At 44.9% G+C, this 12,215-nt stretch overlaps 1 protein-coding gene across 5 annotated transcripts in view; it reads right to left on the reverse strand.

The window, feature by feature from the left end:
* The window catches only part of APLP2 (amyloid beta precursor like protein 2), a 69,587-nt gene that overhangs the window by 30,686 nt on the left and 26,686 nt on the right, over positions 1-12,215 (reverse strand). For all 5 annotated transcript variants that reach the window (XM_061203027.1, XM_061203026.1, XM_061203024.1 and 2 more), the window contains exons 2-3: positions 4,905-5,078; positions 3,947-4,070 (exon numbers count right to left, since the gene is read on the reverse strand). In XM_061203027.1, coding sequence (XP_061059010.1) covers positions 3,947-4,070; positions 4,905-5,078 — 298 coding nt within the window. The remainder of the gene's footprint in view (positions 1-3,946; positions 4,071-4,904; positions 5,079-12,215) is intronic.

Here is a 12,215-nt window from a genome sequence, read left to right on the forward strand (position 1 = left end):
AAATAAAACCATTTCTTCTTGGAGAAATGGCTGACTCCAGGGGTGGGGTAGGGAACACAGGATGAGCCTGGAGCATCTTTTTGTACCAGAAAGTAAGGAAGCTTTCCAAGAATAATAGGGACATAGCAAAAAGACACAGGAGTCAGCATGAAGGGGGGGGGGGGTCCCACTGGACAAATCTGGACACTGAGTCCATAATGAAATGAATAAATGAATGCAGACACCATCTTAGCCAGGTGATTTAAGTTATCACCGGTCATGAAACAAAGTGACATCATGCAATTCCTAAGATGATTCAGAGAGAAGAACACTTCTTTGACAGTGCCCTCAAAAACGCACAGATCAAAAGGATCCTAAGACAGACCCAAATTGCATTCTACAAAGTCACTGGCCTGTACTCTAAAAACCAAAGTTAAGAAAGACAAGGAAAGGCTACAGAGAGAACTAAATGCAACGTTGAAACAATGAATTAGATCCTGGTGTTGTTGGAACAACAGGTGAAACTTGAACAGGGTCTGTAGATTAGATTTATATCAATGATAATTTCCTGATTTTGACGGCTGTACTATAGTTATATGGCAGAATGCCCTCGTTTATAAAAAATATACAAGGAAGTATTAAGGGATAAAAGGATACCATGTCTGCAACTTAAATGATTAAAAAAAAAAAACAAAACCTGGGGGGAGATACAAGTGGTAAGATTAATTTTACCGTATTAATCAAATGTTAACAGTTGGAAAATATGAAATCTGAGGAAAGGATTTAATGGAAGCTCTTTGTACTATTTTTGCAACCATTCTGTAAACTTGAAATTATTTTAAAACTATTATTATTTTTAATTTTTTTTCCCCTATTTTTGGCCATGTCGCATGGCATGCGGGATCTTAGTTTCCTGACCAGGGATCGAACCCATGCCCCCTGCTATGGAAGCACGGCATCTTAGCCACCAGACCGCCAGGGAAGTCCCGTATTATTTTTAAGTTAAAAAGGCAAAAGTAACCCTGAAAGACTAGAACTAAAAGGCTTTCTAAGGAGCCTATGGTAAAAAGAAAGTGGTGCTGATAATTACCCAGTGCCTGGGGACTCTAAAGGGGTGGGGACGGGGACAGAGAGACATTACAATCTTCTGTTTCTCAAATGATGACAAGAAATTGGCAGTACTTTTTTTCCTAACCTCCCTTAAACTCCAGTCACCTGGTCCCCTACTAGCTTAGGCTCAGGCAACTGTTTTATTTATTTAAAAATACCAACAGGTAGCTCTCCTTCCTGGTTAAGAAGTTGTCCAAATGGATGCTGCTGTAAATACAATAACTGTCTGAATTTACTAACACTGAAGACTGTATTAGGCATTATTCAGTGACCACAATGCAAAGAAGGTATTGAATGGTTTATGGTCAAATTGTTTTATGCATCTAGTTAATGACAATATCATGCATCGTCTGGTTCTCTGGCACTGAAAAACTCAAACTGTAACATTTAGAAAAGAACATTTTCGCTGTGCACCAGCTATGGTAGTGGTCTTGTAATCAACAGACAGCATCCTAGTTCCAGGCACCGTCTTGACTGCGGGGACAGAGAAGACTAAAGCCGTGTCTCTCCTCCCAAGGTGCTCAGAGTGTAGCTGGAGAAAGACACATCAACAGACCGGCATCGTGCAGGGTGATGGGGCACCGGTGGCAACAAAGAGGAGCTGAGAAACCTGGACGTCAAGACAGAAATTTGAGCAGCAGGAAAGGCTTCCTTTAAAGGAGGTGTCCCTGAGATGAGTGTGAAAAGGAGAACTCGCCAAGCAAAGTGAGTATATAAAGTCACTCCAGTGAGAGCTGGACTGCACGTGGCAGAAGCCACGAGGTGGACGTGCTGTGGTGGGAGCATGGAGCAGGGGCGGGGAGGACGGAGCGGGGGCAGGGGGGGGACGGAGCGGGGGCGGGGGGGGGGGGACGGAGCGGGGGCGGGGAGGACGGAGCAGAGCTAAGCAAGGGCCACACCATGCAGTTTCCAAACTGTGCTAAGGCGCTTACACCTGGTCTTTTAGGTGAAGAGGAGCTACTGAAGGGTTTTCTGTGCAGGAGAGACAGTCCAGTCTTCATTTTGGATCAGCGAGGGCGATGGACTGAACGGAACTGAGACACGCGCAGAAGCGGTTCGCACAGTCCAGGCAGGAAATGATAAAAGGCTGAGCTAGAGCAGGGGACTCGGACGGACCAGCCGGAGGCTCCCAAAGTTTCCCCAGTCACGGTACTCTGGGTGTCCCAGGAATTTTTTCACAGCACCCCCCCAGGCCAAAAGGGTGCCAAAAAGTTAAGTAGTCGGGCGACAACGTAGTAAAAAGCACCTGTGTCTGACACCTTGTGCCTGCTGGGCACTGCACAACTCCTCCTGCACGGCAGTAAACTCAGCACCATCACCGAGAATGAATGAAACCTCATACTCAAGAGATTTCTTACAGCCAAAGGGAATGAAAGAACATCTTTAAACCACACCACACAAAACCGTTCACAAGCCTCACACTACTGCATGGGGCTCAGTTTTAAGTAAATGGTGTTAAGCACACACCGTGTCCTCTTTTCCCCGTACTCAATACTTTTAAAACAAAGTAACTGCTACAGTAAATACTGTTATTCAGGTGCTGCCTCTTCCTGTTACTTTGCTACATGTGAGAATGAGAAAAGCAATGAGTTCCATGTTAGGAAAGGTTTTTTTTGTTGTTGTTTTTAAATAAATTTAGTTATTTATTTATTTTTGGCTGCATTGGGTCTTCGTTGCTGCGCGCGAGCTTTCTCTAGTTGCGGCGGGGGGGGGCTACTCGTCGTTGTGGTGCGCGGGCTTCTCATTGCAGTGGCTTCTCTTGTTGTGGAGCACGGGCTCTAGGCGTGTGGGCTTCCGTAGTTGTGGTGCGCGGGCTCTAGAGCGCAGGCTCAGTAGTTGTGGCTCGCGGGCTTAGTTGCTCCGCGGCATGTGGGATCTTCCCAGACCAGGGTTCGAACCCGTGTCCCCTGCATTGGCAGGCGGATTCTTAGCCACTGCACCACCAGGGAAGTCCCAGAAAGGTTTTAATGAAGGAGGGAGGGGAACAGGTTAAGTTAATGGTTAAAATTAAATACATCCGCAGAACTACCCAGGCTATGTTAGTGCTCTATGTCAGTCCTATCACAGATCATCTAAAATTGATCGTTTCGCCCTTTTAAGTTTCTACGACCAAATCAGTTCCTGAATCAGCCAGGCAACAGACGTGCGAACGTAACTCAGATGTGTCAATGATCAGTGGTCAGGATGAGCACATTCACTAAAAGAGCATTTGGAGCAGCGACTCTACTTCTGGGTAATAAAATGTTATGGTTGCACTTGAGTTAGGTCTGACTGCTAACAGAAACACACAGAGTCATAAACACCCTTATCAGCTGACCCTTCAGTAAGGCAGGTGGCACAGGGCCTGGCCGACGCATCCCTGACCGTCTACAGGCAGCTACGACTCACTTCTTCGGCCTCTGAAAACTGCCACAGGTTTGGTCTGGCTAACAATACAGGATTTCGGTGCTTGCAAAATGTGTGTAGGGCAAAGTAAGGGGAACAAAAGACCACCCCTCGGCTGCTTCGGTACTATTGATACCAGAACTATAAACAGTAATTTCAAACTCTCAGTGTGAACAAAGCTGGACCACTCTGAGGGCAGCACACTCACTCAGGGGTGTGGAAAAGGCTCATCCTGAAAAAACAGAGGACGCCCATGATGGGAGAGGTGGAGTTAGTGACCATCAAAGACAAGTCACCTATCGACACCAGAAAGCCGTGAGTATTCAAAAGAGACAGTCCCCCAATAAATTCCTTCAGCCCTTGGCTTCTTAACAGATGACGACATCTCACTGTGAGCCAGGAGAAGATGAAATGTAAAACTGGGGACCCCACCTTCCTGAGAAGTAACCCAGAGGTGCTCCAGGACGCTCACCGAGACACTTGAAGGGGATCACGATGTGAGTCTTGCACTGCTTCTTGTCTCTCCGGCACCAGTTGTCCACGCTGACTGGCTGGTTTGCCTCCATCACGTTTGTGATCTGTAGTTCTGGATACATCTGCAAGGGAAGAGGAAACACACACCGTAGACTGACTTTGTCCATAAAAGACGAACGCTCACTGGTGAGCCAGGACGAGTGTCTGTATGCTCAGCTTCCCCATCGCCCTATGTAAATCTGAAGTCCCCTCTGCTGCCTGGTCCCAGCGGAACTAATCAAGTCAAGAGATACCGTAACTGTTAGCTTTCTTTTGACAGGTAGATTCTGGACCACTTCTAACACATTCTCTTTGAAAAAAGACCTACACAAGCAGCAAGCGTGCAGCCCCAAACAAGTCTATTAGGTATCAAGTCCACTTGTAGGGTATGTGTAAATAGCTGAGTTCAAGAACTAAAACATTTAAGAGGCAAGTCTATGGAAGTGTGTGTTAATGAAATTACAGAATAATATTCCAACCCTGACCCCAAAGGCCAGTTTTGGTAAGAAATTAAAACATCTCATATCCTTTTCTACGTCAAGCGTTGACCCCAAAAGTCTGTTGAATCAGACATAAGATAATCCCTTATGATACTGGTGGCTTCTACCAGCAAGTGCAAAATACAAGCACACACGTGACACTGGGCTTGTTTCACAACTTCCCGTAACACGTGGGAAGCCAAGGGAACCAGGCTGCACTTCTAAGGCCCTGCCAAGCTTCTGCAGGATTCCGTCCAGAAAGGACAGAGAGCTCACAGCACACCCAGGCCAAGTGCACACTCAGAACAAAAGCCTGCTGCCCCCATCGTTACCAGCTTGGTCTTAGGTCAAAACAGCAGAATGACAGAGCACCTATTTCTAAAGTAAACAGGTTCAAACGTGACCCAGAAACGTTTAAGTTTCTGGCAGCGCGCTTACCTCCTGACAGTACTGGAGAACTTCTTCTTTTGTTCCAAAGCAGCTCTGAGTGCTTGTTGGGTCAGGTTCCCATTTCCCAGTCTGAATGTTCACGTGCATATTTAGCTTTCCACAAAACATTGCAATCTGAGGCTCAGCAACAGCAAACCCTGTTCCGGCGTTGGCTGCGAGGGCCTATCGAAGGGAAAATAAATTCCAGGTTCACTCCCAAGAAGCTGGCACGGAGGGAGAGTCACTTAGCGGTTTGTGACAGTAGAATTGACCTTTTAAAAAATCTTCATTACTTGCTATTTTTTCTTCATAAACAAATCCTTTTCCCAGGAACTAAGCCAGAATAAAAAATGACCTTTGGACATATATAATCAGAGAGAAGTGTGCGTAGGAACTGCAACCACGGCTCCCCATCTAGATACTTCTGACTTGGGAACACATAATCCACCTGCAGTCCCCTCTAATACAAGCAAACCCACTTTCCATTCCTTAATACACCAAAACACAAAAGTATAGAACGGCGAGAGTTCCAGCAATTTTACTCAATTCACTTACATGACAAAATTTTATTGAGCAACTACTATTTTTGCACAGCAACGTGCTAAATGCTCAGGACACAAGGATGAGCAAAAGGTTACGGCCCCTGCCCTCTTGGGGCTTATGGTCTAGTTCAAGAGTCAATTCTCACACAAAAAGATTCCCAGATGTCTTACGAAGGAAAAGAACACAGAGCTGAAGGAGCATACAAAACAAAAAGGGAATGTGACTTAGGCTTGGGTAGGAGGTGATGGGGAAGCTTCCTGAACTGTGACACTGGAGTAGCTTTGGCCATCCCCGTTGGGGGAGAATGTAGACTGTGAGTCTGTGGAGGGTCTAAGGGAAGGGTGGGCGGCACACATGGTCAAGACTGGATGGTCTGTAGACCAAGAAAGGATGGAGTGCTGAGGGTTCTAAGTACAGAGTTAATATTTTTCAAATGCAGCTCTGATGTTCTCTGTAGGCAGGGGGACGGCTCAGGGAGCTGGAGAGATGACAGTAACTTGAGTAAGGCAGCACCGGGAGACAGGAAGGCAGGCAAGACTGGGTGACGATGGCTGGGGGGTGACCAAGAGGCAGCATGGCTTGCGTAACTCAACACGCAATGGTGTTGTGTGTGGAAAGAGAACGCTAAAAGGGATTTCATGAACAATTTTATCTCGTGTTAGGGAAAAAATCAACTATTCGTAGCCATCAATAGCTCACAAATTACAGGTGAGAAACCATTTAGGTATGATGACAGTAAGGCTATTCATGCACCAGAAAAAACACAGGCATCCCTGCATCTAAAGATATACCAATACTGATGGTTACATTCACAGTAAAGTTCTGTGGTCTCTCCTAATGGGTAAGTTCTTTCAAAACCAAAATTAAACATCTTTTTAAAATGTTAAAACTTGAGGGGTCAGGTTAGACTCTCTGGCCTATTATGATCTTTTCAAAAAGAGCAAAGAGCATTAGTATTAAATGGTTTTCCTATATTAACAAGAAAAAGTAGATTTGACTTTTTTTTTTTTTTGCCGTACCCTGCAGCTTGTGGGATCTTAGTTCCCCGACCAGGGATCAAACCCACGCCTTTGGCAGTGAAAGCACAGAGTCCTAACCACTGGACCGCCAGGGAATTCCCTGACTTTTAAAATACATGGAAAACTGTGTGCTTTCCAGGCAAGTCTCCTGTATTTGTGCTGATGGACTGGTTACACAGACATGAATGGTCCTTCCAATTAGGAGCCTACGTTTGATTCTGAAATACATCCCGATCTTCTTCTAGGACAAATTTACCACCTACACGTTTTGCTTAGGAGCTTATTCAAATTAGCCTGCTTTCCAGTAGCGTGAGAGAAGGAAGCACGAACACTTGCTGGATAGCTGGGAGAAAGCTAATCTGGATCTAAAATGTCGCCAAGATCAATCAGGGTTGAAAAACACCTCAATTAAATCCAACGAGGAGAACAGTCAGCAACTTTATTAAGTAGAATAGACTGTCACCCCACTGTGATGAATAATCATCTATTAAAGTAGAAGACAGATCCTGTGCGTTCACAATAACTGCATATGAAGCTACAGACTGGTGTGAAGTCCTGTCTCCCCCGAAGAAAGAAAAAACATTTAAAGGTATCTGTGGAAAGAAGGTATAGGTAGTACCTTAATGGCGTTTAATTCAAACAGATCATTAAAAGGTATAAAGATGCACACGACAAAGGCACTTAATTCTCACACTGAGCTGGAGATGTGCACAAAAATGCCTCTTCTACTGGCCATTCTTCTTCTGGGAGCCATATCCAAGGATTAAGGCTAGAAACTTGGGTTATGATACGGAGGGAAATGGGCACACAGTACACAGGTGGTACATACAGAGACAAAGGCAAGCAAACCCCAGGGATGCTCTGTGCACCGAAACCAGTGTTGCAGCAAATTCATTCCTTCCTACTCTTCAAAAGCTCAGACAGAAACGAACAAAGAAAATCCAGGAAGACATGATAAATATGTAAGCAAGAAAGCCAAATCTACAGGTTAGAAGGAAAGTATTTCCTAAACCTGCTATAAATGAACTACCACAGTTAAACGTGAAAGACGCTGAGCGATCCTTTCTAAATTCTCTCTACGGACTGGTATATTTTAACATTAAATAGGATGTCAGGGTGGTATCTAATCTTTCAGAAGTACAGGGGCGGGGGAGGGAGGCACTTGCCTCTTTAATTCCAAAAATGAATACAGGTAAGAAACAGCATCAGTCAATTACATGAGCTCACCCAGGCCACAGCCGGGGCACGGTCAGAACTGTGCAAGCAGTCGCTCGTCACACTGAAGATGACAATCCACGTGTGGCTCGCTATGGCTGTTGGCTGAAAGGCCACAAGAGTTCCAAGTGTACGAATGCTCAGTTTATGGGTCAACCACTGAGGTCAATACATTGGTGGTAAGTGCACTTGATCTTTGTGCAGAGATGGTCAACAGTGCCTTCCCTACAGAGGATCTAAAATACCAGAGGTTAGAGCAGCAGGAAGAGGCAGCCTGGCAGCCACAACTCCTCACATCGGTTACCACCAAGGAAAAGGAGGGCAACTGGAGCCAGTCCAGACAGCTCATATGCTGCCGTGATTCATTTCTGAGTTCAGAAAGATTAATCCTTGTGGTCATCAGAGACTCTCAAGAAGGTATCATCTGGAATATAAAAAGCCTCTGCGGACCATGTCTAGGGATCAACTAATCAAACATACCCCAACCTTACCTAGGGTGTAACAGGACCGCTTTTTCCTGTAATGTTTGTGCTTCTTTCCTCTGAAAATGCTCTTATTTAATGTGCTCTCCATTTTCTGAGGCACACACTGTGCCTTGACCCATTACATCAACGTATAAATCAATCTGTTTTCCTAACCTAACATGTTACAAATGGGATTTCGTTGCCAAGTCAGCACTTCCGATATCCTGTGAACCTGAAATCCTCTACGAAAGAAAATTAACGCCCCACGCATGGGCACTGCGGCCAGCCCTTGATCTATGCACACTGCAGCACTTTTAAGGCTTTGAAAACAAATTGCATCAACTGCTTTCCTAGCCCAGCACTTCCATTTTACTTAATAATTCATTCTTAATAAGAAATTCCATTTTATGAATTTGACTCAGCTACCCAAGGATGGAAATTCAACTTGGTAAAAAGTGCTTCTAGTAACTTGGTTGAAAACCTGAAATGGCTTTAAAGCAATAAATAAATAGAAACAAACATAAATCTGAACCTAACTTCAAACAGGGCCTTTAATCCTCACCTCAAGAGAAGCAACTCCTGGGCCCACCTCAGCCCCACCTCCCTTCACAAAGCCTCCCAATCCAAAGCAAACAGGTAATCCATTACTTCTTTCCTCACTAAAGCTACTGCCCCAGATTCCAATTTGGCTCTAGGCTCTGTGAAAGTGCCTGCCATGGAGGGAGTATCCTCCAAAGAGGAGGGCTTTATTCTAATCCTGAGGGTGTCTGTTTCCTGCGACAGGAAGTGCTCCTGTGGTCCAGGTACCGCCGAGGAGCAGGGCAGCACAGCTCCAGCTCCCGTTAGAGCACTGAACGTGTAGCACCTACTCACCACCGGCACAGGAGTGACATCAAGACACAGACTCTTACTCAAAGACCCTCCTTGTTAAATGAAGAAGTCAGTAAAATGACAATCTATTCATGGATGTGAAGATCCTGTATTCATTTCTGTTTGTTTAAGTTCTGAAAGGTACTTCATGATTCCTCAATTAAAATGACTTAGGTCTGTGTCCCAAACCTGCACCTAAGATTTACTTAATCAAACAAAGTTTAAAAAATCCATAGTTTCAAGGTCATCGCCCCAATATATTAACTACAAAAGGGAAGACAAATTACTTCACAGTGGAGACACTGCCGTCAACCTCACCAGCCATAATTCGTGTAAGAGGACAGATGAGGAAAGACACACCGAGGGACTGTCTCAGACTGGAGGCTATGGAGAAAAAACAGATGCAACGTGGGAGCGCAGACAGGATCCTGGAACAGGAAAAGGACACTGGTGGGAAAACTGGAGCAGTATCTGAATAAGGCCTGTGCATCAGTTAATACTGCTGTACCAATGTCAACCTCCCAGTTTTCATAACTGCACGAGGGTTATGTCAGATGTTAATATTAAGAGAGGCGCAGTCTAAGGGTACAGGGGAACTCCCCCCAGTATTTTTGCAACTTTTTAAAAACTCTAAAATTAGTTCAAAATAAAACAGTTTTGATCTTTTTAAATCCTGTTCATCGCTTGCCTGAATTTCGACTGTGACTGGATGGTTTCAATCTGCAAAGAGAAGACACGCTCTTTGGCAGGGCAACGAGCAAGTATAATCAGAGCAGGCCCAGTACCTACCTGAAAAACTTAGCTATTTATTCTGAACATACCCTAATGTAGTAAAACCCCATGCGTATATATATTACATTTGATTTATCTCCAATGGGAGGACTATTACAATTCTGCCCAGAACCTAACGTATGAGAAACTCCACTTCTGTTACTGTCCAAAGGGTGACTGTAGTTTGAAGTCCCTACTGCATCTTCCTCAGCAGTACAGCGTGAAGCTTTCAATTTAAAAAAGCTCCAAGGACTTCCCTGGTGGCACAGTGGTTAAGAATCCGCCTGCTGATGCAGGGGACACGGGTTTGAGCCCTGGTCCGGGAAGATCCCACATGCCGTGAAGCAACTAAGCCCGTGCGCCACAACTACTGAGCCTGCGCTCTAGAGCCCATGAGCCACAACTATTGAGTCCATGCACCGCAACTACTGAAGCTCGCGTGCTCTAGGGCCCGTGAGCTGCAACTACTGGGCCCGCATGCTGCATCTACTGAAGCCCGCACACCTAGAGCCCGTGCTCCGCAACAAGAGAAGCCACCGCGATGAGAAGCCCGCGCAGTGCCACGAAGAGTAGCCCCCGCTCGCCGCAACTAGAGAAAGCCCGCGTGCAGCAACGAAGACCCACTGCAGCCAAAAAAAAAAAAAAAAAAGCTCCAAACTTCAAACATTTCAACACACTATTTAATAAAATATGAGGATTCTTGTTAAGCATTTTCCAGCTTGAACAGCAAACTGAGAAACCTGTTCTTAAAAGTGACAGTTTACGTTACGCCAACTGAAAATCCTTGGCTTTTTGTTGTTGTTGTTGTTGTTAACATTTGAACTTAATTCTAATTAGAAGCTTGTGAATTAGGGTTAGGCGGAAAAACTCTGAATGTAAAAGGCCATTATTCTTCCAGCCATTATTCTTCCACTGACATATGCCAGCTGTTAGGTATCATTTTCATAGGCAGTAACTTATACAAATAATCCCTGCTTTTATTAGAGCTGTAAATATTAAAGTATAAATGATGTATCATTTCCAAGACTGAAAATGGTTTAGACTGTCTCCAAGGCTTTTTATAGGAACATGGTAATTTGTCCATCTGGATTACACTGGGAAGGATCCAAGCACCAAGATTTAAGAGAGGTCTGTCTTTCTGTATGTGTCTCTAAGATGAGAGCTAAGAGTCTTTTATAAAGGAAGTTACTGAAATACATAAAACACTTTCAAGTAAAAAAAAAAAAGGCAGAACAGTGTTTATGGATCTAAAATTCTCAAGTGAACAAGTTCTTTACAGGCTCCTGTGTTTCCTTCCAATTGCCTGTAATAGGAATTCCACGAAACAACCTCCTCAGGTACAGAGGTCCCAGGGACGTGGCCCGGCCAGCTGTCACCTTCCGCTCCTTCCACTCCTGACCCTGGAGAAGTACGCGATGTGACGGAGAGGAGCACGGGCTGTACGAGGTGGACACACCGTGACTGTGTTCCAGCCCCATCACTGACAGGCTGTGCCACGTTTGGCAGGTTCCCTAACCTCTCTGGACCTCAGTCTCCTGTCTATAAAATAAGGACAATAGTAACTACACACCACAGTGCTGTTTTGAGGTTTAAATGAGTTTAACACACGTAAAGTGCTTGAAACAGTGCTTGTTACATAGGAGTTCTTCAAGTGTTGGTGGTTATTAGTATCAGGCTTTAAATTTCTTTATCTGTAAAACAGGGCTACTGACATCCTATTCCTCTCAGGCCTGTTGTGGGATTAAATTAAGAGAATGCATGTAAGCACTAAGCACAACACCCGACTCAAACATTAGCATCGCTATCGTCGGCTGGCTCCTGAAGACGTCATTTTCTCTGGCCACGAGAACCAGGGCTTAGGTCATGGGCACACCACGTGACCAGTCATCCTCCCCAAACCCAGGAAATGGGGTGAAGGCTGCACATTCCTTCTCTACCTCTGAAATCTGGACACGTCTGAAAAGGCCTGCATTCACACTCCACACTTTATTTTCAGGGAATTCAGTCACCAAATGTTTCTATGACAATATAATACTGCCTTACCATTTAAAAGAAAATCACTGGGGGGTTGCTGGCTTCCTAGTTCTGGTCCAGCTTCCGGCCAAATGAAAGTGAGGTCAAAATGAACCTGTGCTTTCTATAGAGACACTGCTGTGATCACGAGGGCACTACGTTATTTCTCTAAATCTGTTTTCTTGAGGGATATCCCCTTGACTTACAAGCTAAGTAGCCTCACGGAGGTTATTTAGTTTCTCTCCTGACCCCAGTTTTCACTTTTGGGCAACATAAATATGGCGTTACCCAAATGTGAGGTATTACAATAAATGACACCCACAATATTAGCTCTGGCTCACACTACGGTAGACAGAAGTCTACTTTCCTACAGCTCCTGATGCATAAGAAACATGGCTTGCAAACAAAGACAGCTTCCTCACTGA

This window comes from Eubalaena glacialis, chromosome 10, assembly GCF_028564815.1.
Source record: "Eubalaena glacialis isolate mEubGla1 chromosome 10, mEubGla1.1.hap2.+ XY, whole genome shotgun sequence".
Classification (NCBI taxonomy): domain Eukaryota; kingdom Metazoa; phylum Chordata; class Mammalia; order Artiodactyla; family Balaenidae; genus Eubalaena; species Eubalaena glacialis.